The sequence below is a fragment of the Conger conger genome, chromosome 9 (assembly GCF_963514075.1).
Source record: "Conger conger chromosome 9, fConCon1.1, whole genome shotgun sequence".
NCBI lineage: Eukaryota > Metazoa > Chordata > Actinopteri > Anguilliformes > Congridae > Conger > Conger conger.
The window spans coordinates 7,397,644-7,425,629 of NC_083768.1; the positions used below are offsets into that span (position 1 = coordinate 7,397,644).

General features: G+C 41.0%; 1 protein-coding gene across 1 annotated transcript in view; it reads left to right on the forward strand.

Moving 5' to 3' along the window:
• The first annotated feature begins 3,528 nt into the window (after positions 1–3,528).
• Positions 3,529–27,986, forward strand: part of LOC133136224 (SLAM family member 5-like) — a 78,263-nt gene continuing 53,805 nt past the window's right edge. Inside the window, exon 1 of the mRNA XM_061253529.1 lies at positions 3,529–3,604. Within this exon, the coding sequence (XP_061109513.1) occupies positions 3,574–3,604 (31 nt within the window). The 5' untranslated portion in view covers positions 3,529–3,573. The remainder of the gene's footprint in view (positions 3,605–27,986) is intronic.

The following is a 27,986-nucleotide window of genomic DNA, read 5'->3' on the forward strand; positions in this document are numbered from 1 at the left end:
CAGTCCATCTTTTAACCCACCGCTGGGAGGGAAATGCCGACACAGATTCTGATTATTGGTTTGTGCAAGCTTTGCAGTGATTGCCACTTCGTACCGTCTGGCACCTCCCCCTCGCCACACCTGCACTTCACGCTCACGACTGCTGTCTGTCCTGGTGCCACGGTGGTGGAATGACCTCCCGGTGGATGTCAGAACGGCAGAGTCTCTGACCTCCTTCAAGTGCAGACTGAAGACCCATCTCTTCAGGCTGCACCTTTCCCTCCCCAACTCACAATCACCGTGATTAGCCTTAGACCGTAATGGCACTTATGTATAGATATTGTTACTTGTATAGGTATTGTTGTTGTATTGTTGTATTCTAGCTGCCAACTGTGGTATGCTAGTTTGAAAGTTGATTGTATTCTTCAAGGGTTCTGAATTTCTGTATGTTTACACTAGGACTCGGAACTGTACTGTCTTCTCAGGTCCACTTTTGCACTTGTTCTTGTGTTTGATTTGCACTTTGTTGTACGTTGCTCTGGATAAGAGCGTCTGCTAAATGCCACGTCATGTTATGTAATGTAATTGTAGTAATTGTTAGCCATTATTTGATCTTAACAGTTGTGTTAAATGTTTTTTTTAATTTTTTGCTATTACAGTATTTTTTCATGTCTGTGAGCTTTTATGAACTCTCAAATGAATCCAAACAAATCGAAATCAAATTAAATATGAAATGTAAATCATTTGTTGCTCCAATCAGAGCCTAGCTTGTGCTATACGTTCTCACAGATCCAGCGCTGCACTCTGTTAGTACTGTTTGTTACTGTATTAAGATGTAAAGCGATGAAGCTGCCCCAACCGCCGTTCTAAAGGCGAGAGCAATAAAACGAAGCTCCGCTGGAGTGATTCAAGAAATGCCAAGTCTGTCTCAGTCTCCATCAACTGCGCCGCTCACTACAATACTTTTCATCAAAATTACAAGCTACTATTGCACATCAGCATATTACAGCTTTTAATGTAAAACGGCATTCAATTTTAAAACAAACTCAGCTCTGTGGATCTATTTCAGATGTTTTCATCTCAATGCACGCATTTGCATATGAAGTCACATGAAGTCTCGACAGTAATGCCATTCTCAGCTCAAAGAGTGAGTATTTACAGCCCATTTAAATCTACCGGAGCTGACTGAATTTCAGAATGTCCCATATGTTCAACAGGGCACCAAGCACAGTACACAGCTACTGTAACCTTTAGTTCCATATCTCAAATGTAGTGGAAAGATTACACATTCAATTCCAAATCAAAGCATTAACAAATGTTATCAAGGCTGCATTATTATTTTACAGGAAGCAAAGAAAAGTAATATTAATCTGTTCAAAAAAATGTCAGTGTCAACATTTTTCTCTTCAAACTGAAACATTACTGTATAAACTGAAAAAATCTTTCTAGATTTAACTTCACTTTTAATTACTGAACTAATATTTAGTTGCATAATCATTGTTTTTGATGACTGCTGCACGTCTGTGTTGCATCGAGTCAAGCAACTTCTGGCACCTAGAAACAGGCATTTCAGCCCAGGATGAACAAACTACACTCCACAGTTCCTGTGAATTTTTGGGTTTTGCTGCAGAAATGGCATTTTTAATGTCACCCCACAAGTTTTCAATGGGGTTGAGGTTGTGATATTGAGCTGGCCACTCCGTTATCTCAATCATTTTTGTCGGAACTAAGATGCTCCTCGCTTCCTTAATGTATTCAAACTGATCCATGATCCTTGGAATACGAAGTAGTATAAAAAACATCCCCATACCATGATTTTTGCGCCACCATGCTTCACTGTCTTCACAGTGTACTGTGGCTTGAATTCAGTACCCGGGGGTCGTCTGACCACTAGACCCGAAAATAACAATTTTACTCTCATCAGTTCACAGAATGTTATGCCATTTCTCATTGGGCCAATCGATGTTCCTTGGCAAACTTGAACCGATTCTGCACATTTCCCTTTTTCAACAATGGTGCTTTACTGGGGCTTCTTGCTGATAGCTTAGCTTCTATCAAACGTCTTCTGACTGTAACAGTACTTACAGGTAATTGTAGATCATCTTTGATCTTTCTGGAGCTGATAAATTGCTGAATCTTTTCCATTCTGATTGTTCTTTGATCCGTTTTAACAGTAGTTGCTCACTTTCTTCTGCATGTTTCGGGGTTTTGTTGCCATTTTAAAACATTTGAGATCATTTTAGCTGAGCATCCTATAATTTGCTACACTTTTTTATACGTTTTCCCCTCTCCAATCAACTTTTTAATCAAATAATGTTGTTCCTCCAAACAATGTTTGGAACTATTTTACTCAGCAATTCAGAAGAAAATATATTTCATATTTTAGACACGATGTGGGTGCGTCACTCTCACTCTCACTCACTCCATCCTTCTCTTCATGAGTGTCTCACTGCTGCCCCCTTCAGGGCTCCATGGCAATGACAGAAACGGCGACCTCAATGCTCTCGGGGAAAACATCGGTAAATGGTAAATGGTTGGAATTTATATAGCGCCTTTATCCAAAGCGCTGTACAATTCTTCTCATTCACCCATTCATACACGCACTCAGACGCTGACGGTGACTGGCTGCCTTGCAAGGCACCGACCAGCTCGTCAGGAGCATTTGGGGGTTAGGTGTCTTGCTCAGGGACACTTTGACACAGCCCGGGCAGGGGATCGAACCGGGGGATCGAACCGGCAACCCTCCGACTGCCAGACGACTGCTCTCACTGCCTGAGCCATGTCGCCACCACGGATGCGGATCGGATCAACGGTCTTGTACATCAAAATCGTTTACATTAATTAATCGCTTTTCAGCGAATGTTGGCCACAGATCAAAACAAATGAATTAAAAAAACAAGTCCCTTCCCCTTTTAATTCCAAGCGCTGGCCAAGCGCTACGAACGCACTACCGAGCCCCTTCATCCAGATACTTCAGAGATCCTTAGTCACACGTGCACTGGGTGAGGTGTTTCGTTAGATTTGACAGCTCTGGAGTTACTGCACCCTATGTCCGATTTGAGGTCCGAGAAGTCGGCGTGTCACTCGCGGCGTGCGAGGGCCATTATTATCTGTTGACAGCTTGCCTTTTGGGTGCTGAGACAGGAAGTTGCGCTTCCGCTCTCTACAGGGTTTTTATTTATTTATTTATTTTTATTTTTAAAGTAAACCCTTTGTCTGCAGTCCGTCCAGCGCACAGACCGCTGAGCTCTGTGAAGCCCCAGCTCTGCAAAAGCCACCAAACGTCATCTGCACTCCGAAGAACAGAGACAGCCACGGACCCAGTGCTCACACAATACAAACAAACACGCACACACACACACACTCAGACCTACCAGTTCACACATACGCAGACAAACACACATTAACTCAGACCAACTGAGTTAATGTGACCCTCACACACACACACACACACACACACACACACACAAACGCACAAACTCAGACCTGCTCCTTCACACACAAGCCCAGGTATCTCTCACACACACACACACACATTGTTGTAGTGAAGGCCATAAAGAAGCTCTGTCATTTCTGCTAAGCTGATTTTGCACCATGTCCTCTTCCCTGTTTGCAGCTCTTTTGGGTAAGTGCGGAGACCGACTCAATCTCTCCCTCTTTCCCTTTCTCTCGTTCTCTGTCCCTTCCTCCTCTTTTACCTGAACAACCTGTTCTTGGCCAGGTTGTTCCCCTTTTTATGGTTGTACTCTGGTTTTGTCAGATTTTGAAACATGATCTAATCAAGGAAATGTTCTATATCGGACAATGATCGAAATATGTGAAATGGTTGCCTTTGAAATGGTTTCTAAAGTTTTCATACAAGAGCTTGAACATGAATTCCAGGTGTGTATGTGATCGAAAGAAAACCTGAACTTGTAATGGTACAGAGTTTTAAAATTTTAAAGCAGGATTTCTTTGTGTATCATTTTTTAACTGTGTGTATGTATGTACAGTCAGGTCCATAAATATTGGGACATCGACACAATTCTCTTCTTTTTGGCTCTATACACCACCACAATGGATTTGAAATGAAACGAACAAGATATGCTTTAACTGCAGACTTTCAGCTTTAATTTGAGGGTATTTACATCCAAATCAGGTGAACGGTGTAGGAATTACAACAGTTTCTATATGTGCCTCCCACTTTTTAAGGGACCAAAAGTAATGGGACAATTGGCTGCTCAGCTTTTCCATGGCCAGGTGTGTGTTATTCCCTCATTATCTCATTTACAAGGAGCAGATACAAGGTCTAGAGTTCATTTCAAGTGCGCTATTTGCATTTGGAATCTGTTGCTGTCAACTCTCAATATGAGATCCAAAGAGCTGTCACTATCAGTGAAGCAAGCCATCATTAGGCTGAAAAATCAAAACAAACCCATCAGAGAGATAGCAAAAACGTTAGGTGTGCCCAATTCAACTGTTTGGAACATTCTTCAAAAGAAAGAATGCACTGGTGAGCTCAGCAACACCAAAAGATCTGGAAGACCACGGAAAACAACTGTGGTGGATGACCGAAGAATTCTTTCCCTGGTGAAGAAAAACCCCTTCACAACAGTTGGCCTGCCATGTATGGCTGCCAATGGAACTGGTTCCCTTGTATTTATTGATGATGTGGCTACTGACAAAAGCAGCATGATGAATTCTGAAGTGTTTTGGGCAATATTATCTGCTCATATTCAGCCAAATGCTTCAGAACTGGGTGATCACAAAAAATATTGATTTGATTCAGTTTTTAACTATTCTGCCAAATGGCTAAAATGTAATGTAAACTGTATAGTACGTTTATTTAGGACCTTACATTGAATTATTTTTGAAATAATCTTATCTGTACAGAATGTTATACAGGTGCCTAAGACTTTGGAACTTTGTTACTTTTTAAAAAGATGATTACTAAAGCCCAGACCCAGGTGACTTACTCTTTAGGGCTTCAGTGAGTCAGGTGAGTATGATTCCAGGGCTGAACTTTTCATTCTGAAGTAACTCCATGCCTTCTAAAGTATCCAACTGCAGTGGCTGTTCTGTCTGCTACTAACAACCGTGGGTTCCTGGAAACGGTTGTGCAATGATTTCAGACTGAAGATGGTGGATTTCCACCACAGCCAGAAAGTGAGAATTGAAAGAGTAGCTACAGGAAGCGTTTACAAGCTGTCCTAGTTGCCTGAGGAGGAGTTACTACTAACTGACAGGATTCCCAAACTTTTGCACAAGGCCTTTTTCATTTTTTGTTATTATTTTGAAACTTAAAAAAAAGAAAGAAAAAAAAAGTCAGCTTGGCTTCTGTTCGCTTAGATATTAATTGTGAAAGGCTTTTAGACCCAGGGGTGCCCACATTTTTGCACACTACTGTAATAGGGTTGTTGCCGTGCATACACCTCCTCACAGTCACTGGTCTACATAGATGTAGGAAAAAAGTGAGAAGGTCAGTTGAGTCATCCATCACTATATTCTCGTAAAGTTGACGAGTTCATACGGTGGTGTGAAAAAGTGTTTGCCCCCTTCCTGATTTCTTATTTTTTTGCATGTTTGTCACACTTATATGTTTCAGATCATCAAACAAATTTAAATATTATTCAAAGACAACACAAGTAAATACAAAATGCAGTTTTTAAATGAAGGTTTTTATTATTAAGGGAGAAAAAAAATCCAAACCTACATGGCCCTGTGTGAAAAAGTGATTGCCCCCCCTGTTAAAACATAACTTAACTGTGGTTTATCAAACCTGAGTTCAATTTCTCTAGCCACACCCAGGCCTGATTACTGCCACACCTGTTCTCAATCAAGAAATCACTTAAATAGGACCTGCCTGACAAAGTGAAGTAGACCAAATGATCCTCAAAAGCTAGACATCATGCTGAGATCTAAAGAAATTCAGGAACAAATGAGACTGGGCAAAAATGGCCTGCATGGCAGAGTTCCAAGACGAAAACCACTGCTGAGCAAAAAGAACATTAAGGCTCGTCTCAATTTTGCCAGAAAACATCTTGATGATCCCCAAGACTTTTGGAAAAATACTCTGTGGTCTGACGAGACAAAAGCTGAACTCTTTGGAAGGTGTGTGTCCCATTACATCTGGCGTAAAAGTAACACTGCATTTCAGAAAAAGAACATCATACCAACAGTAAAATATGGTGGTGGTAGTGTGATGGTCTGGGGCTGTTTTCCTGCTTCAGGACCTGGAAGACTTGCTGTGATAAATGGAACCATGAATTCTGCTGTCTACCAATAAATCCTGAAGGAGAATGTCCGGCCATCTGTTTGTGACCTCAAGCTGAAACGAACTTGGGTTCTGCAGCAGGACAATGATCCAAAACACACCAGCAAGTCCACCTCTAAATGGCTGAAAAAAACCAAAATGAAGACTTTGGAGTGGCCTAGTCAAAGTCCTGACCTGAATCCTATTGAGATGCTATGGCATTACCTTAAAAAGGCGGTTCATGCTCGAAAACCCTCCAATGTGGCTGAATTACAACAATTCTGCAAAGATGAGTGGGCCAAAATTCCTCCACAGCGCTGTAAGAGACTCATTGCAAGTTATCGCAAACGCTTGATTGCAGTTGTTGCTGCTAAGGGTGGCCCAACCAGTTATTAGGTTTAGGGGGCAATCACTTTTTCACACAGGGCCATGTAGGTTTGGATTTTCTCCCTTAATAATAAAAACCTTCATTTAAAAACTGCATTTTGTGTTTACTTGTGTTGTCTTTGACTAATATTTTAATTTGTTTGATGATCTGAAACATTTAAGTGTGACAAACATGCAAAAAAAAAACCCCCAAAAAAAAGAAATCAGGAAGGGGGCAAACACTTTTTCACACCACTGTATGTGGCATCCACCAAGAGAACAGTACAGGCCTGATTGGTTGTTATGCTGTGGGGGGAATTTTCCTACCGTGGTTTTGGTCCACTTTTCTTCCCCATTTGCAGGGAAGCGTCATTTCAAATCAATGCAAAGCTATTCTGAGTGATCACCTTTATAGCTATGATTACATTACATTACATTACATTACATTACAAGGCATTTAGCAGACGCTCTTATCCAGAGCGACGTACAACAAAGTGCAGATCAAACACAAGTACAAGTGCGAAGTGGACCTGAGAGGACAGTACAGTTCCGAGTCCTAGTGTAACCATACAGATATAATCGGAACCCTTGAAGAATACATCAACTTCCAAACTAGCATTCCACGGTTGGCAGCTAGAATACCCCGAGTACAACAATACAATAGCTAATACAAAAAAAGAATATATGATGAAATATGATGAAACCTTTCTATCCTGGCGGGTGGTCTTTTCCTGGATGCCACTGTGCGTGTCCACAATGAGTATGAAAATGATTGGTTTGATTGATGGTGATTACTAATATATGAGAGAATATATTATTATTATTATTATTATTATTATTATTATATTAGTCTTTCACATCAATGTGGAGGAATTTTACTCCATTTTTCTGTATATAATTCAGTCAAAGTGGTAGGTTTCTGAGCATGAACTTCTCTTTTCAGGTTCTGCCACAGCATCTATATTCCACTCAAGTTTGACTAGACCACTCCAATACTTTAATTTTGATTGTTTTCAGTCAACTGGACGTGGACTTGCTTTTGTGTTTTGGATTGTTGTCTTGGTTATCTCGCCCAGTTATGCTTCAGCTCATGGACATCATGTTCATAGTTTAATTTCAAATCTAATGTGCTGGAGTACCGAGCCAAAAGAACAGAAATTGTACCACTGTCCAAATACTTACAGACTGCACTGTACATACACAATTTGATATTTAATGCTCACTCATGATGTTATGTTATGGTGCTCTGAAATGGAGGAGGACTATGTATAAAACGTGCGTTGTGAAAAGAGAATTGTTTTGGATTCATCAGCTAGACGCCCTAATGCTGAAAGGACTTTGTGCTGACTTGACATTAGCTTGTTTAGGAAGGAATTGACATTATAAATATTTTGTTATATTCACATATACCAGTCATGGTTAAATTGTAGTCGTTTTTGTGTTTTAGTTGTGTAGTAACGCCTGTGTGGTTGTCCTTATATTGCAGTAAAAATTGTAGTAGTGTTGTAATAGTTGTATATTAGTAATTGTGTTGTAGTGGAAGCTGTGTTGCGGTAACAGTTGTAGAAATTATTATTGAGTAGTCATACTTGAGTAGTACTTCTCTTGTCATAATTTGTACAGTGGAAGTGTTGTTGTAGTAATTGTGTATTAATAGTAGACCTGGGTTCAAACTGTAATTATTTTGGATTCAAACACTTTTTGTGCTCTATTGATCTTGCATGGTGTATTTGAGCCTGCAAGGAGGACCAGATGGGTGAGGTTTAAACTTTTTGGATAATTTCATTAGTTCCGATACACCAGGCAAGCTTAGTCAAATTCAGAAATTTGAATTTGAATCCAAAACAAATACTATTTGACTGATTTAGTAGTTGTGTTTTAAGTTTTGTAACGATGGATGTGTTGTGTTGGTAACTGTGTTCTAGTAACAGTTGTGTTGCTGTTGTATTCGCTCACAGTGCTGCAGGTGTTTAATGCCTGCGGAGATTCACTGGAGTTGAATGGAGTCGTTGGAAAGTCCATTTTGCTTCCCACGGAGAAGCGACTACTCAAAGGAATTGGTTACATGAACTGGAAAAAGAACAGCAATAATGTCATCACATTAGTGAGAAAATCAGAAAACTCATCATTTGAGATCCGGCATATAGACTCAAACTTCAAAGGGAGATTGATCGTGAATAATGACACTGGGGCTCTAAACATCAGCAATCTGAGAGAAGAGGATTCTGGGGAATATGTCTTTGGCGGTTTTGTATCATCCAGGCCCCTGAAGTCAGCGATATATAAACTGCAAGTTCATGGTGAGCACCTCAGTGTTTTTGTCTGTAGATCTCTGACCTGTAATGAAGTGGTGTGTCTCAATGTGTGTGTCTGTAGATCTCTGAACTGTAATGAAACAGTGTGTTTCAGTATGTGTCTGTAGATCTCTGATCTGTAATGTAGTGGTGTGTCTCAATGTGTGTGTCTGTAGATCCCTGAACTGTAATGAAGTGGTGTGTTTCAGTGTGTGTGTGTCTGTAGATCTCCGAACTGTAATGAAGTGGTGTGTTTCAGTTTGTGTGTCTGTAGATCTCTGAACTGTAGTGAAGCAGTGTGTTTCACCATTTGTGTCTGTTGATTGTAATATTAATTTGATGCTGGTGCTTCCTTTCTCCACAGAGAGGATTATCTCAGTGCAGGTAACCACCCAGGTCAATAACAGCACAGACAGCTGTAATGTGACCCTGAGTTGCAGTGTGTTTGGAAGCCACCAGGTGGCACTGTTCTGGTCCACAAATGGAGGCAACATTCCCGGAACAGAGAACAAAACTACCCTGACTGTGTCCCCCACCCTGGCAGAAGAGATCTACACCTGTACAGCCAAGAACCCCGTCAGCTCCCAAAGCAGCAGTGTGACAGCCAAGTCCTGCCAACCTCGCGGTCAGTCAGCAATTACTCTCTGATTAGCATAGTCTGTGATTAGCATGTACTCGGCAGAAATTATTAGATGAACTTGCACTCCTTGCACTTGGTCCGTTCTCTGCCTAATTATGTTAAATCCGTATATCCTAGAATGAAAATTGCAGTTCATAATAGTGAAGGACGTGTGCATTTGTGTGCCATAAAACATGGACTCCATATCTACTAATTTAAATGGGATCAAACCAAACATTACTTTCGACGATATAACGGTGTTATATAAATAAAGCTTAGAATTATTTTAAAACGCTGCCTAAAGCTGGTTGACACCCACAGACCCCCAATGTCTCCAGACCCTCCAATGTAGTGGCTGAGGGGCCAGCTTTTACATCGAGGGCACTTCTAATTGGTAAACCGTGACAACCACTCAAACTTTGAAGGCTGATTTCACAAAACCTCTCATGTCAGACACACATATTTTAAAAAGCTATATCCTCCAAAATGGATTGGCCAATCCTGACAGGTGATTTCGTAGCTCCGTTCTTCTGATTTCACTTCCAAAAAAATAATAATAATAATTAGATGTGTGAAAAGATATGCCATTTACTGTATTGCGTCAAAATAGTTTTGTGTAAGTGCATGTGTGTTTGTGTGTGACAGTAGTTGTCTCTGTGAGGTCCTGTGTAATGTTTATTTCCTGTAGCACCATCTCCTGGCCTCTCACCATGTGCGCTAAAGTCAGTGCTGTTCTCCACGGGTCTGGTTGCCATGGTTTCGGCTGTCATCGCAGTTAATGTCAGAGAGAGGTGCTGCAGGTCAGTCATGGTCACTGTGTTTATATTTCTCATCAGCAGTGAGCTTCAATCTGACACACTCTGTACCCTCTTTAAAAACAGGTCCAAAAACACTCACACTCACAATACAACACATTCTACCACACACTCACACGCTACCACACAATCTACCACACACTCACACTCTACCACACACTCACACTGCCACACTCACACTCTACCACACACTCACACTCTCTGTCGCACACTCACACACTCACACACTCTGTTGCACACTCACACACTCACACACTCACACACTCGATCACACACTCACACACTCACACACTCGGTCACACATCCTACTGCACACTACTGAGCAGCACACTCTCACCTTGTTAAAAGAGGTCTATAAAGCCACACTGCTGCAGATTGTATTGCTTAGTATAAATTTTGGATGCAGTTCTTTGTTTAAAGTTCTTTATTTCTATTGTTTTTTTCAGAGAGAAATGAGGACTGAGGAAGGAGGGTGAATCTGATATTTGGTATCTGTGTGTCTGTTAGATTAGATTACATTACATTAGATTTGTATTAAAATTGAGTAAATGCCTGCCGCATTATCTGGTTTGTAAAACTGCAAGCTAAAATTTGTGAAAATATATAAAATACAGTAAGTAGTCCTTGCAATGCCGTACAGTCCATCTTTTAACCCACGGCTGGGAGGGAAATGCAGACAGAGATTCAGATTATTGGTGAGCTGAAAATGAAGTAGTGTGTGCAAGCTTTGCAGTGATTAATTGTCGTAATTGTTAGCCATTATTTGATCTTAACAGTTTTCCTTACAATGTTTTTATTTTTATTTTTTGCTGTTACAGTATGTTTTCCAAGTTTCATTTATGAACCCTCAAATGAATCCAAACAAATAGAAATCAAATTCAATATGAAATATAAATCATTTGTTGGAATCCATTCATTTAAATTCCATCAAATGCACGAAATAAATTGGGCTGTAATTAAACAAGACTACAGTTTTTTGTGATTAAACCTTATATTCCATCCAACACAGTTACCCAACATTTTTCGCTTCAATCTGAAACATTACTGTATAAACTGAAAAAATCTTTCTAGATTTAACTTCACTTTAAATTACTGAACTAATATTTTGTTGAATAACCACTGTTTTTGATGACTGCTGCACGTCTGTGTTGCATCGAGTCAACCAACTTCTGGCACCTAGAAACAGGCATTTCAGCCCAGGATGAACAAACTACATTCCACAGTTCCTGTGAATTTTTGGGTTTTGCTGCAGAAACAGCATTTTTAATGTCATCCCACAAGTTTTCAATGGGGTTGAGGTTGTGATATTGAGCGGGCCACTCCATTACCTCAATCTTTTTCGGCGGAACCAAGATGCTCCTCGCTTCCTCGATGTATTCAAACTGATCCATGATCCTTGGAATACGAACCCAACACCGTAGTATAAAAAACATCCCCATACCATGATTTTTGCGCCACCATGCTTCACTGTCTTCACAGTGTACTGTGGCTTGAATTCAGTACCCGGGGGTCATCTGACCACTAGACCCGGAAATAACAATTTTACTCTCATCAGTTCACAGAATGTTATGCCATTTCTTACGCCATTTCTCTTTGGGCCAATCGATGTTCCTTGGCAAATTTTAACCGATTCTGCACATTTCCCTTTTTCAACAATGGTGCTTTACTGGGGCTTCTTACTGATAGCTTAGCTTCTATCAAACGTCTTCTGACTGTAACAGTACTTACAGGTAATTGTAGATCATCTTTGATCTTTCTGGAGCTGATAAATTGCTGAATCTTTTCGATTCTGATTATTCTTTGATCCGTTTTAACTGTAGTTGCTCGCTTTCTTCTGCATGTTTCGGGGTTTTGTTGCCATTTTAAAACATTTGAGATCATTTTAGCTGAGCATCCTATAATGAAACATTTGCTTCCTTTTGTCCTGTGACAATTATTGACACCAGTTTTTTCACAGAATTAATGAATTCTCGAATTAAACTCCTTGAACATGAATGAGTCAATTACTCAGAACAAGCAATGTGCATGTCATGAAAGTTGGGTCTGTTGTTTTTCTAATTACACTACGACATCTACAAGTAAATTATTTGTGCCATGCAGTTACTGCACGTGACATCGGTGATAAAGAGATCTAAATCACACGAAATACATCACCAATTATATAAATACATATTTAAAATAAATGCAGTTATTACACTGTACCTGCAAACAGCAGTGTGGAGACCAACAGGACAAGCATTTTCAGTCTGAGAGAGAGAGAGAGAGAGAGAGAGAGACATCTTATGTCATGTAAGAAATCCCATTAATTTTTTTCCCATAGAGAAATTGTTGTTTGATCTGAAAATCCATACATGGGCATTTCTTTGGCTTACGTCAAAGAACAAGGCTTATGAGGTGTTGGTGTTGGCCTTTCTGGTAGGAAACCCGTATGGATCATAAATCCGAAATCTTCAGTGCAGGGCCCGTCTGGGTGCATGGTGAACGGCGGCCTGTTGCATAGTGGTTAAGGTACATGACTGGGACATGCAGTCGGTGGTTCTAATCCCGGTGTAGCCACAATAAGATCCGCACAGCCGTTGGGCCCTGGAGCAAGGCCCTTAACCCTGCATTGCTCCTGGGGAGGATTGTCTCCTGCTTAATCTAATCAACTGTACGTCTGCCAAATGCCAATAATATAATGTAATGTAATGGCTTCTGATGTCAAGATAGGGTTTAATATGTGTGTATGTTGTGGTAGATAAACTGCCTCAGTCTGAGCCAGATGGACTGGGTGTTCACTCCACACTTGATGAAAACTTCTCCAAAAATCCTTTCCAGTTCACAGTTATAATCTGATATTGACTTCAAATCTTGTCTACCATTATTTTTATGTCTCCCATTCAGCCCCATAAAAAATAAATAGTTGACTTTCTCTGCTGCTCAGATGCTTTACGTCTCCTTTTTTGTTGCACTAATCGTGCACTATGTGATGTTACTGACAATGCATGTTGCCTGGAAACCATGTGTGGTCGTACTGGTGTGGTCATAGCTTGCACTTGCTCAGGCCATAGTTATTCATATAAGCGAACTGATGTTACAGTGACAGGCTTCAAGTTTCTCTTATCTTCAGTTCTCCTTATCTGCTCTGTACCCCCAGCATGTTTTTCTGACACAGAAATACACAGGAATGTATCTGAGAGTGTTTAGACTTCCACAATATGTGACGCAACGCAGTAAATGGTGTATTAGCACAGATTTCATTTTTCTTTTTTTAACTAGAAGATCAGAGCTACAAAATGAGGTATAACATGCACTATGGGGGGCACTATAAGTAAATTGTATAAGGGGTACTACTGTATTAGTAAATAAATTTGGCTTTTCTAAAAAAATATTTCTAATTTGAAAAATGTGTTTGATTGCATTGCATAAAAAATACAATATTTTCTACCTAAATATATCTCAGTAATAATTTGTTTTCTGGTCTTTTTGTGCATCTTTATCAATGGTGCCAGTAATTTGGACATAATTGTACACATTTCTTTGTGAGCAGGTATTACAGTCTCTGTAGATTGTAACTTTAATACACTTCCTGTGTGAAGTTAGTGGCCCCACCACACACACGCACACACACACACAGGCACACACACACACACACACACACACGCACACACGCACGCACGCACACACATACATATACAAAGCCCCGCAGAGGAAGCCACACAGATCTCTCCCGGACTGAAAATGCTTATCCTGTTGGTGGCCACACTGCTGTTTGCAGGTACAGTTTAATAACTACGTCTATTTGAGATATTTATTCATATAATAGGTGACTTGCTTCTTATTTTGTGTGGTTCAGATCTCTTTATCACCTTTGTCACCTGCAGTAACATTTTCCTGCATCATTTTGACTGTAGTTAGTATATAGAGAGATGTATTTGGTAGGCATGTTCTACTTTGTAAAGATACATTAGCACATTCTTCTCTGATCTCTCATTCCAACCAGCCCAGTGTGCTTCCTGAAGGAATTAGCTGTGCTGTGCTGTGCTTGATGCCCTGTTGAACATATGGGACATTCTCAAATTCAGTCAGCTCCAGTAGATTTAAATAGGCTGTGAATACTCACTCTTTGAACTGAGAATGGCATTACTGTCGAGACTTCATGTGACTTCATATGCAAATGTCCTTTGTAAAATGGCTGCTTTTTATATTACTCATTGTACATTATGGAGTGTGTAGTATAGAGCTTTGTGATTATATGACCACTAATTTAAAAGATTCATAGTGTTCGAAAACATGGGAGGCAAGTGCACTACAGTCAACCCCCCTGAAGCATCTCACTTTGTTTGGTCAATCTACAACCCTGTCTAGCCCCCAATCCTGTGAAATGTAACTCTTTGATTAGTACCTCTCTGTCATATCCTCTGCCTTCTCTTTGGCCAAACTCTTAACCTTCAGCAGGGATATCCATGTTGGCTTTTTCCCCTCCAAAAGCCAACATGGATATTCCTGCTGAAGTCTGCTGAATTGAAAAGATAATAGTGCTGGCTTTCCTGTCAGATTTTTAGTCACCAAACAAGATATCTCCCAGTCAAAACTTTTAAGAAAGTCCAGTTCATGTGGAGCAAAATAAAGACGCTAATCATTATGTGAAAGCATGTCATTTATAACAGTGTAGGAGTATAATCTTTTTATGCATTTACTCTTTTTCCCAACACCTGTTTTTTCTTTACTTTTGTCAGGTTTGAAAGCTTTATAAGTGACTGATTCAAATTTTTCAGCAATAAGTCTCACAAATGAGATGACAAATAGCAAGCAAGACAGTCAAAGTCTGCAGAAGTACAACTGTAGCAAGTTTATTTTATGTATATATATTTTTTATACTATACAAAACTATACTATTTCATGAATGTATAATTTTTCTTTTCTTTTTTTTTACATGCGCCTAAGATTTTGCACAACACTGTATATACACTCACCGAGCACTTTATTAGGAACATTTTTACTTTATAACACCTACTTATTCATGCAACTATCTAATCAGCCGATTGTGTGGAAGCAGTGCAATGCATACAATCATGTAGATACCGATCAGGAGCTTCAGTTAATGTTCATATCAACCATCAGAATGGGGTAAAAATGTGAGCTAAGTGACTTTGTCCGTGGAATGACTGTTGGTGGCAGACTGGGTGGTTTGAGTATCTTAGAAACTGCTGATCTCCCGGGATTTTCATCCATACTAGTCTCTAAAGTTTGCAAACAGACAGAAATACCTTGTTAATGAGAGACATCAGAGGAGAATGGCCGGACTGGTCAAGGCTGACCAGAAAGCGACAGTAATGCAAATAACCACACATTACAACAGTGGTTTGCAGAAGAGCATCTCTGAATGCACAACACATCATAACTCTAAGTGGATAGGATACAGCAGTAGAAGTCAAAAACAAAAAATATATAATAAATACCTAATAAAGTGCTCACAGAGTGTATTAAGCTACTGTTTTTGTTTTGAATCAAGTAAACTGTAGTAAAGTGTAAATATTTTCATTATGTTCATCCATTTAACATGATCTTTTGTATAGATGTGTATAGATCTGAGTTGCACACTTGAATTACACTTCTTCCCAAAAATATATAGATGCACAGTGGCAGTTTGTTTCTATTTTATAATGGATCCTGTAAATTGTTGTGTTGATGTTATAATGTGTGTTGAACAGAGTTTGTTTTACAGTTTTAAAAAACTTAAAAAAAACATTTTTCTGTTTCTTTCTAGTTTCCAGAGCTGAAGAGGATTTGTTTGTGCTCAAGGGAGACTCTGTTCGTCTGGATGTGAAGAGACATGAAGAACTACAGTTTGACAGCATATTATGGAGATTTAATATCTCTTCTAAAATAGTGCATTACACTCAGAATATAAAATATATGAAAAAATATAAAAACAGTATTATATCAGAATTTGATGAGACAAGCTTCTCTCTGCTACTGAAGAATGTGCAGCAGAATTACAGTGGGATCTACAGAGCAACGATAGCAGATGATGGAGGACAGGAGAAACATGTTGCTACCTACAGGCTCACAGTTCAAGGTAGAAATGTGACTCTGTTACAGTTACTGGGATGTGTAAAATACACATAGGGGCAACATTACCTCAGGAGGTATGAGCAGTTACCTGGCAGTGGGAGGGTTCCCGGTTCGATTCTGCCCTGGGTGTGTTGAAGTGTCCCTGAACAAGACATCTAACCCCCAATTGCTCCCGATGAGCTGGTTGGTGCCTTGCATGGCAGCCATTCACCGTTGGTGTGTGTATGAATGGGTGAATGGGAAGCATCAGTTGTACAGTGCTTTGGATAAAGGCGCTATGTGAATGGCAACTATATACAATCATAAGAGTGAAAAAATGATCATACCCTAATGCATTTAAAATGGCAATCTATGATTTTTCCATACGAACAAATATCATCTTTGAGATATATTCCCACTGGCGTTTCTCTAGCAATCACAATTGAGATCATTCACAGTGTTTAATTTCATTTCTGTACATTAAAACTTAAAGTTTGTGGCGGGCGCCCTGTATGTAAATGTATGCAGGAAAACCATGGAAACTAATGTTGCGAGGGCAGAGATGTGTAGTTTGCGTGGCACAAGCGTCCGGCAGTAATGCAGGAGAGTTTAAGCGCCATAAACACAAGAGGAGGAGGAGTTTGAGAACCCTTGTCTGTGGTGAAGTGACTGAAACAAGGAAACACTGACAGTCAGGAGAGGGAAAGCTGTGTGAGAGAGAGCTGGAGGTTGCGAGGAACTAAAATGTAGAATAGACCAAAACTGAGGAAATCATAGATTAAAGCCACTTTAAATAAGTGTAATTCTGTAGATAAATGTTATTTCTGAGATTATCATGAGATTGTCATATGTGGTTTCTGAGATTATATGATAACAATATGAATATGTGGCATTATTGTGATATTAAATGATATGATGTATGAGTTTATTATGACTATATTCTGAAGTGTGTCACATCTTTGGCCCAGTGGATTGGTTGTTGTTTTGCAGAGGCCCCGCCCATACCCCAGGTGATAGTGGCGTTACTCTCCTCTGATGGAGGGGTCTGTAAGGTGTTGGTGAACTGCTCTGCTGAAGACACCATGGTCAGCGACACCTGTGACCACACCCACTGCACACAGGTAGAGAATACAACCTCACTGACAGGACTCAACCTCATCGTCACGGCAACCAACAGGAACATCTACTGCAACAGCAGTAACCGGGTCGACACAAAGACGCAATCAAATTCCACAAAGGACATCTGTAAGTCTGTCTGTGGATAATGTGACTGTGCTTATTCTCTGGCATTTCCTGTGTGTGTGTGTATGTGCGTGTGTGTGTGCATGTGTGTGTGTGTGTGTGTATGTCTGTGCGTGTGTGTGTTTGTGTATGTGTGTGCGTGTGTGTGTGTGTGTGTGTCTGTGTGTGTGTGCGTGCGTGTGTGTGTTTCAGTCTGTCCATGAGTGTGTGAAAGTGTCCCATGTATGTTTGAATGTGCTTGCACACACGTGTGTATATTTGTGAGTATGGGCATGTGTATGTGTGTAAGTGCATGTGTGTTTGTGTGTGACAGTAGCTGTCTCTGTGGGGTCCTGTGTAATGTTTATTTCCTGCAGGTTCAGTGCCTCCTGTAGCACCATCTCCTGGCCTCTCACCGTGTGCACTAAAGTCAGTGCTGTTCTCCGCGGGTCTGGTTGCCATGGTTTCGGCTGTCATCGCAGTTAATGTCAGAGAGAGGTGCTGCAGGTCAGTCATGGTCACTGTGTTTATATTTCTCATCAGCAGTGAGCTTCAATCTGACACACTCTGTAACCTCTTTAAAAACAGGTCCAAAAACACTCACACGCTTTCAATACAACACATTCTACCACACATTCACACACTACCACACAATCTACCACACACTCACACTCTACCACATTCACACACTCTACCACACACACTCACACGCTACCACACTCACACTCTCTAACACACACTCTACCACACACTCACACTCTCTACCACACACTCACACTCTCTAACACACACTCTACCACACACTCACACACTCTACCACACACTCACAGTCTCTACCACACACTCACACACTCTACCACACACTCACACTCTCTACCACACACTCACACTCTCTAACACACACACTCTACCACACACTCACACTCTACCACACTCACACTCTCTACCACACACTCACACTCTCTATCACACACTCACACTCTCTACCACACACTCACACACTCTACCACACACTCACACTCTCTAACACACACTCTCTAACACACACTCACACTCTCTAAGACACACACTACCACACTCACACTCTACCACACTCACACTCTGTTGCACACTCACACTCTCTGTTGGACACTCACACTCTCTGTCGCACACGCACACACTCTGTTGCACACTCACACACTCTACCACACACTCACACACTACCACACTCACACTCTACCACACACTCACACTCTCTGTCGCACATTCACACACTCGGTCGCACACTCACACACACGGTCGCAGGCTCACACACTCTGTTGTATGCTCACACACTCTACCACACACTCACACTCTCTGTCACACACTCACACACTCTACCACACACTCACACACTCACACACTCGGTCACTCATCCTACTGCACACTACTGAGCAGCACACTCTCACCTTGTTAAAAGAGGTCTAAAAAGTCACACTGCTGCAGATTGTATTGCTTAGTATGAATTTCGAATGCAGTTCTTTGTTTAAAGTTCTTTATTTCTGTTGTTTTTTTCAGAGAAATGAGGACTGAGGAGGGAGGGTGAATCTGATATTTGCTATCTGTGTGTGTGTTAGATTACATTACATTACATTAGATTTGTATTAAAATTGAGTAAATGAGAACTCACCCTGCCGCATTATCTGGTTTGTAAAAGTGCAAGCTAAAATTTGTGGAAAATATATAAAAAACAGTAAGTAGTCCTTGCAATGCCGTACAGTCCATCTTTTAACCCACCGCTGGGAGGGAAATGCCGACACAGATTCTGATTATTGGTTTGTGCAAGCTTTGCAGTGATTAATTGTAGTAATTGTTAGCCATTATTTGATCTTAACAGTTTTCCTTACAATGTTTTTTTTGCTGTTACAGTATGTTTTTCATGTCTGTCGAAATCGAAATCAAATTAAATATGAAATATAAATCATTTGTTGCCCCAATCAGAGCCTAGCTTGTGCTATACGTTCTAGCAGATACGTTCTAGTACTGTTTGTTCCTGCATTACGATGTTAAGCGATGAAGCTGCCCCAACCGCCTTTCTAAAGGCGAGAGCAATAAAACGAAGCTCCGCTGGAGTGATTCAAGAAATGCCAAGTCTGTCTCAGTCTCCATCAACTGCGCCGCTCACTACAATACTTTTCATCAAAATTACAAGCTACTATTGCACATCAGCACATTACAGCTTTTAATGTAAAACGGCATTCAATTTTAAAACAAACTCAGCTCTGTGGATCTATTTCAGATGTTTTCATCTCAATGCACGCATTTGCATATGAAGTCACATGAAGTTTAGACAGTAATGCCATTCTCAGCTCAAAGAGTGAGTATTTACATCCTATTTAAATCTACCGGAGCTGACTGAATTTCAGAATGTCCCATATGTTCAACAGGGCACCAAGCACAGTACACAGCTACTGTAACTTTTAGTTCCATATTTCAAATGTAGTGGAAAGTTTACACATTCAATTCCAAATCAAAGCATTAACAAATGTTATTAAGGCTGCGTTATTATTTTACAGGAAGCAAAGAAAAGTAATATTAATCTGTTCAAAAAAATGTCAGTGTCAACATTTCTCTCTTCAAACTGAAACATTACTGTATAAACTGAAAAAATCTTTCTCGATTTTTTTTCTAGCTGGGCGACATGGCTCAGGCAGTAAGAGCAGTCGTCCGGCTGTCGGAGGGTTGCCGGTTCGATCCCGCCCTGGGTATTTGCCATGTAGATTAAACTTCACTTTAAATTACTGAACTAATATTTAGTTGCATAACCATTGTTTTGGTTGCGTGTCTGTGTCGAGTCAACCAACTTCTGGCTTCTGGTTGTAATATTGAGCTGGCCACTCCATTACCTCAATCATTTTTGTCTGGAACCAAGATGCTCCTCGCTTCCTCAATGTATTCAAACTGATCCATGATCTTGGAATACAAACCCAACACCGTTGTATAAAAAACATCCCCATACCATGATTGTTGCGCCACCATGCTTCACTGTCTTCACAGTGTACTGTGGCTTGAATTCAGTACCCGGGGGTCGTCTGACCACTAGACCCAAAAATAACAATTTTACTCTCATCAGTTCACAGAATGTTACGCCATTTCTCTTTGGAACAATCAATGTTCCTTGGCAAATTTTAACCAATTCTGCACGTTTCCCTTTTTCAACAATGGTGCTTTACTGGGGTTTCTTGCTGATAGCTTAGCTTCTATCAAACGTCTTCTGACTGTAACAGTACTTCCACGTAATTGTAGATCATCTTTGATCTTTCTGGAGCTGATAAATGGCTGAATATTTGCCATTCTGACTATTCTTTGATCCGTTTTAACAGTAGTTGCTTGTTTTCTTCTGCATGTTTCGGGTTTTTGTTGCCATTTTAAAGCATTTGAGATAATTTTAGCTAAGCATCCTATAATTTTCTACACTTCTTAATATGTTTTCCCCTCTCCAATCAACTTTTTAATCAAATGATGTTGTTCCTCCAAACAATGTTTGGAACGGCCTATTTTACTATTCAGAAGAAAATATATTTTATAATAATGTGTGAAACATTCGCTTCCTTTTTTCCTTACTTAAGGATAATTAATGACACCTGTTTTTTCACAGAATTAATGAATTCTCTAATTAAACTCCACACTGCTATTATTTTTAACACACCCCTTTCAATGAATGAGTCAATTACACAGAACAAGCAGTATGCATGTCATGACAGTTGGGTCTGTTGTTTTTCTATTACACTATGACATCTATAAGTAAATTATTTGTGCCATGCAGAAATATCACTACTACTAATAACAGTGGTTCATCAGGTTACTGATGTTGTACTGCTATTTTTTGAACACCACTAATTCCTTCTGTTACTAAACAGGGCTGGTTGACATAAGAGATCAGACAGAAATGTGCTAATGTATCTTCACAAAGTAGAACATGCCTACCAAATACTGTCTATATACTAATCTGTCTATATACTAATTACAGTCAAAAAGATGGAGGCCAATGTTACTGCATGTGACATAGGTGATAAAGAGATCTAAATCACACAAAATACATCACCTACAGTGCATCCGGAAAGTATTCACAGCGCTTCACTTTTCCCACATTTTGTTATGTTACAGCCGTATTCCAAAATTGATAAAATTCATTTTTTTCCTCCAAATTCTACACACAATACCCCATAGTGACAACGAGAAAATCGTTTTTTTGGTGATTTTCGCAAATTTATTAAAAATAAAAAAATATGTACATGTACATAAAATGTACATAAGTATTCACAGCCTTTGCCATGAAGCTCAAAATTGAGCTCAGGTGCATCCTGTTTCGACTGATCAACCTTGAGATGTTTCTACAGCTTAATTGGAGTCCACCTGTGGTAAATTCAGTTGATTGGACATGATTTGGAAAGGCACACACCTGTCTATATAAGGTCCCACAGTTGACAGTGCATGTCGGAGCACAAACCAAGCATGAAGTCAAAGGAATTGTCTGTAGATCGCCGAGACAGGATTGTCTCGAGGCACAAATCTGGGGAAGGGTACAGAAAAATTTCTGCTGCTTTGAAGGTCCCAATGAGTACAGTGGCCTCCATCATCCGTAAATGGAAGAAGTTCGGAACCACCAGGACTCTTCCTAGAGCTGGCCGCCCGTCTAAACTGAGCAATCGGGGGAGAAGGGCCTTAGTTAGGGAGGTGACCAAGAACCCGATGGTCACTCTGTCAGAGCTCCAGCATTCCTCTGTAGAGAGAGGAGAACCTTCCAGAAGGACAACCATCTCTGCAGCAATCCACAAATCAGGCCTGTATGGTAGAGTGGCCAGACGGAAGCCACTCCTGAGTAAAAGGCACATGGTAGCCCGCCTGGAGTTTGCCAAAAGGCACCTGAAGGACTCTCAGACCATGAGAAACAAAATTTCTGGTCTGATGAGACAAAGATTAAACTCTTTGGCATGAATGCCAGGCGTCATGTTTGGAGGAAACCAGGCACCGCTCGTCACCTGGCCAATACCATCCCTACAGTGAAGCATGGTGGTGGCAGCTTCATGCTGTGGGGATGTTTTTCAGTGGCAGGAACTGGGAGACTAGTCAGGATTGAGGGAAAGATGAATGCAGCAATGTACAGAGACATCCTGGATGAAAACCTGCTCCAGAGCGCTCTTGACCTCAGACTGGGGCGACGGTTCATCTTTCAGCAGGACAACGACCCTAAGCACACAGCCAAGATATCAAAGGAGTGGCTGGTATAGAGGTACTAAAGTAGACAGACAGACAGACAGATAGAGAGTTTTTAAGACTGAATTGCTTTTCATCTCGAGAGGCATTCAGTAAGAAATTAGAAATTAGAAATAGAGAAGTTTCCGTTCGTTTCAATGTTTGTTTCTGGGTTCCACTTCTGTTTTTTTAGAGCAAATGGCAGAGTTCGCAATATGGGGCACTATTAGTAATATGGGGAAATATGGGGCACTTCTTGTGTAAACACACACAGGCACACATACGCGTACACACACACACACACACACACACACATAATAAGCCCTATCTCCATAGAGGAAGCCACACAGATCTCTCTTGGATTGAAAATGCTTGTCCTGTTGGTGCCCACACTGCTGTTTGCAGGTACAGTTTAATAACTACGTCTATTTGAAATATGTATTCATATAATAGGTGACTTGCCTCTTATTTTGTGTGGTTCAAATCTCTTTATCACCTTTGTCATCTGCAGTAACATTTTCCTCCATCATTTTGACTGTAGTTAGTATACAGACAGATGTATTTGGAAGACATGTTCTACTTTGTAAAGATACATTAGCACATTCTTCTCTGATCTCTCATTCCAACCAGCCCTGTTTGCTTCCTGAAGGAATTAGCTGTGCTGTGCTGTGCTTGATGCCCTGTTGAACATACGGGACATTCTCAAATTCAGTCAGCTCCAGTAGATTTAAATAGGCTGTAAATACTCACTCTTTGAGCTGAGAATGGCATTTCTGTCGAGACCTCATGTGACTTCATATGCAAATGTCTGCTTTTTATATGACTCATTGTGCATCATGGACTGTATAGTATAGAGCTTTGTGATTATATGACCACTAATTTAAAAGATTTGTAGTGTACCTCCCCACCAGACCGAATCACTTTACCCCCTCACCAGATCTATTCACCCCCCTCCCCACTCCTGTGATGTGTTTCAATGTATGACAATGGCCATTTGTTCTCCACTGAGGGACAGGGTATAAGTGTTGACATTCTCCCTCATCTGCTAGTTCTTGTTGATCTGTACTTGGGGAACAGAACCACTAGTTCCTCTACTATATTAAACTTTCAAATTTGAAACAAAGACATACCTGCATTTATTGTTCTACTGACAATCGCACAGATGAATATATTTAACAAAAATTTGACATTATTGGCGAGCCAACCAGGAGTCAAACCTAGAAAATAATGTAGAATTAGTTAAATATATTCAACCATACAATGTACAATTGTGGGCCCAGAGGGTAGCATTACCCCACTCTGTGCCAGTCCAACGGCTTGATTCTTCCCGTTCCTTCAGAGGGTGACATTGCCTATTTTTACATGAACCTTCGTATTGTTTTGATCATATGAATTTGGATGCATCATTGTTAGACCAGGGTAACTTATTGATTAACACTTCATGACCCATCTCCCCTGGTTATCCTTTCCCTAAAACCCAAGTCTTATGTTATTATTATATGACGATTAACATGCTTTTACTGTAACACCAAATGCTCTATTTTGCGAAGCAATTCTTCCATGTGCCCTCTGTTGTGATGCTTCACCATCTTTCCACCATGTCTGAAGTCCAATCAGTGAATCCAACTGCAGCTGGGCATATTATCCTTGCTTGATACATTGTGTGTGGTTTGTGAATACGACAGGAACCTCCCATGTAGTAGTGCAACCAGGCGCCAACTAGTCTGGTCCATAGAACCAGGAGCATTGTCCTCATCCTGAAGAAAGAACAAGTGTGAGTGTATAGTCTTATGCAGTTTTAATAATTGTATTCATATTGACACTGATGACAAAGCTCATTTGCGTCCCAGCCAATTATTATTATTTTTTTATTATTTATTTAATTTTATTTTTTTAAAGGTAGGCACCTCTGTTGCCCTAATGGCCATTAGTACAGCTGGGAATGCCAAAATTCAATTTGAAACCATTGTCTCTTTCCTGTTGTTTTGGAAATCCAGGAAATCCCCATCATGGGAACACTATGGGTGACATGGTGTCGTGTCTAGGAAACGACAGAGTCCAAATCTTCAATTTGTGGAAAAACATTACATTACATTACATTACGTTATTGGCATTTGGCAGACGCTCTTATCCAGAGCGACGTACAACAAAGTGCATACCCAAAACCAGGGATAAGTTCGCTTAAAGACCCTAGAGGGAAGTACAATTTCAACTGCTACCTGGACAACAAAGATAAGGACGAGGGACAATTATTATTATTATTTTTTTTGAACAAAGAAACAAACAACAGAGCAAAAGTGACCAAAGTTCACTATCCAAACACTGCTTACCTAGCTAACTAAAAATACCGATTCACAAAGCAAGTCACAGAGACAACAATTAAGGTTCACAGGGTAGGGAGGGATGGGGAGAGGTGCTGCTTGAAGAGGTGTGTCTTCAGCTTGCGCTTGAAGGTGGGGAGAGATTCTTCAGTTCTGACCTCAACGGGGAGTTTGTTCCACCACCGTGGAGCCAGAACAGACAGTAGTCGTGAGCGTGAGGTGGAGGTTTGGAGAGGGGGAGGTGCCAAGCGGCCTGTGGAGGCTGAACGAAGAGGTCTGGCAGGGGTGTAGGGTCTGATGATTGTTTGTAGATTAGCTCGGGAAGACCCCTTAACTGCTTGGAAGGCTAGCACCAATGTTTTGAATTTGATGTGAGCCATGACAGGCAGCCAGTGGCAGGAAGTAAGCAGGGGGGTGACGTGTGAGTATTTGGGAAGGTTGAAGACCAGACGAGCTGCTGCATTCTGGATAAGTTGGAGGGGTCTGATGGCAGACGCTGGGAGGCCAGCCAAGAGGGAATTGCAGTAGTCCAGGTGGGATAGAACAAATCGCTTGGACCAGGAGCTGGGTCGAGTAAGGGGTGAGAAAGGGGCGGATTCTCCGTATGTTGTATGGGAAGAACCTGCAAGACCGGGTCACCGGCGCAATGTTCTCGGAAAGGGACAGTCTGCTGTCCATCACCACGCCGAGGTTTCTTGGACTGGGTGATGGCGTGAGTGTGGTATCCCTGAGGGAAATGGAGAGATCCAGATGAGGAGAGGTATTAGCAGGGATGAGTATCATTTCATCATTTATCATTTCAAAAACGACACCACGGCAGCAAGTTCTTCAGGAAAATCAGACTTTATTAGCACACGTGCATAAAGCCAGATCAGTTCTCCAGAACTGAACCCCGACTGTCATTTTTACACCCATTTTATACACAGTTACTCCACCTACAACACCCACACTGTTCTTATCGTAACTCCTCCCAAAGCTCCTCCCACAACATCATTGTGGCAAATCACCAATGGTCCTTATGCTCTGCCAAGTTCAGGGCGTTCTGCCAACTACGAACAAAGTTCAGGACTCCCCCCGTCCTCACTTCACCCCGCATCTGCTCTTGGCAGAGTGGAAAACTACCAGACCTCATAAAGTTCTGGATGCCCCCCCTCTAACACACACGTCATCCATACACGTCACTCTGTATCTTTCGCTTTCATAAGACGATCTAAGCTGCCGTAATCATTGAAAATATACAGACATACTAAACATTTGATTAATTATTCTCTTCTAAGGGAGTAAAGGTACGTTGCATTCTTTGCTCTCATTTCAACAGTTTTCACTGTGGTTTCTTGCGTTTTCATAAGCTCAGCTATAATTAATGTTCTAGGTTCATTTGATTCAATAACAAGCAGCGTACATGGGATATAGTGATTATAAGTCACTTGCATATAGATACACTTCTGGCAAAAAACATTGAGAGTCCCGGAGAAATCAGCTGTACAGTCATATCTCGCTCTGCCCGTGTCCTTGACAGTTCGAGACGCCTCCCCCCCAGCTGGCTGCTGTGTAATTCTAGCACAATTTAGCATTAATTGGTTTGAAACTATACAGGGTACATATCATACTTTAATACGGATATATTGATACACTTTTAGCATACATCATCGAGTGCTTTGGAGGAACCAGCCTGCTCACTGTGCATTAGTGTTCTGCAGTGGGTTGGTTGCATTTTCTCCTGGATTAGTTAAGTATTATTTGTTTGCTTGCTGATTCTAAATTCAGTTTAGTTGTCATTATAGTGTTCTGTTGTGTACTTGTTTGTTTGTTAGCTATTACAAGTGGTGTTTATTTAGATTCAGTGAAACTGGGTTAGGTGTTTGTTTCTCTCAGGTAAGCTAGGCTATTAAGTTAGGCTATTGTTTTACTGGCTGGCAGGCCACAGCTTTTGTTGTAGGAGGAGCCAATACTTTGCACCCTGCTCAGGGTATAATTACTGGCACACCTGAACTCACTTCAGTGTGCATTAGTGTTCTGCAGTGGGTTGGTTGCATTTTCTCCTGGATTAGTTAAGTATTATTTGTTTGCTTGCTGATTCTAAATTCAGTTTAGTTGTCATTATAGTGTTCTGTTGTGTACTTGTTTGTTTGTTAGCTATTACAAGTGGTGTTTATTTAGATTCAGTGAAACTGGGTTAGGTGTTTGTTTCTCTCAGGTAAGCTAGGCTATTAAGTTAGGCTATTGTTTTACTGGCTGGCAGGCCACAGCTTTTGTTGTAGGAGGAGCCAATACTTTGCACCCTGCTCAGGGTATAATTACTGGCACACCTGAACTCACTTCAGTGTGCATTAGTGTTCTGCAGTGGGTTGGTTGCATTTTCTGTATTCAGCGTCAGTGTTATTTAAGCAGTTGTGTAGCGCACCAGCGGCAGCTGTGTGCGGCAGCCTCGGCTACTTGCCTCGGCGTACGAAGTCGCAGGTGTACAAAGTCGGGGGTGTCTATCTACGGGTGTCCATCCAGGCTGTCTTCGAGCCTGATGTTTGATTTTGTTTTTGCTGCCTGCCCTCATTCCACTGTGTAGTATTCCCCTTGTCCTCCCTAGTTCCCTCCATGTGTTTCCTTCCCATCCCTGTCCTCTCTCCTCTCCCCAGGTCCCAGTCAGGTAGGAGGTTCGCCTCCCGCCAACATGGGCAGAATATCTCTAACCTCATCTTCCCTCCCAGATCCCCTGGTATTGATCTCTGTGTGGCTGGTGGCCTCTGGAACTGCCAGTCCGCCGTCCAGAAAGCAGACTTCATATCTGCCTATGCCTCCCACCTCAACCTTGACTTTCTTGCTTTAACTGAAACGTGGCTCTCACCTGAGAACACGGCCACCCCGGCTGCCCTTTCCTCTGCCTTCTCTTTT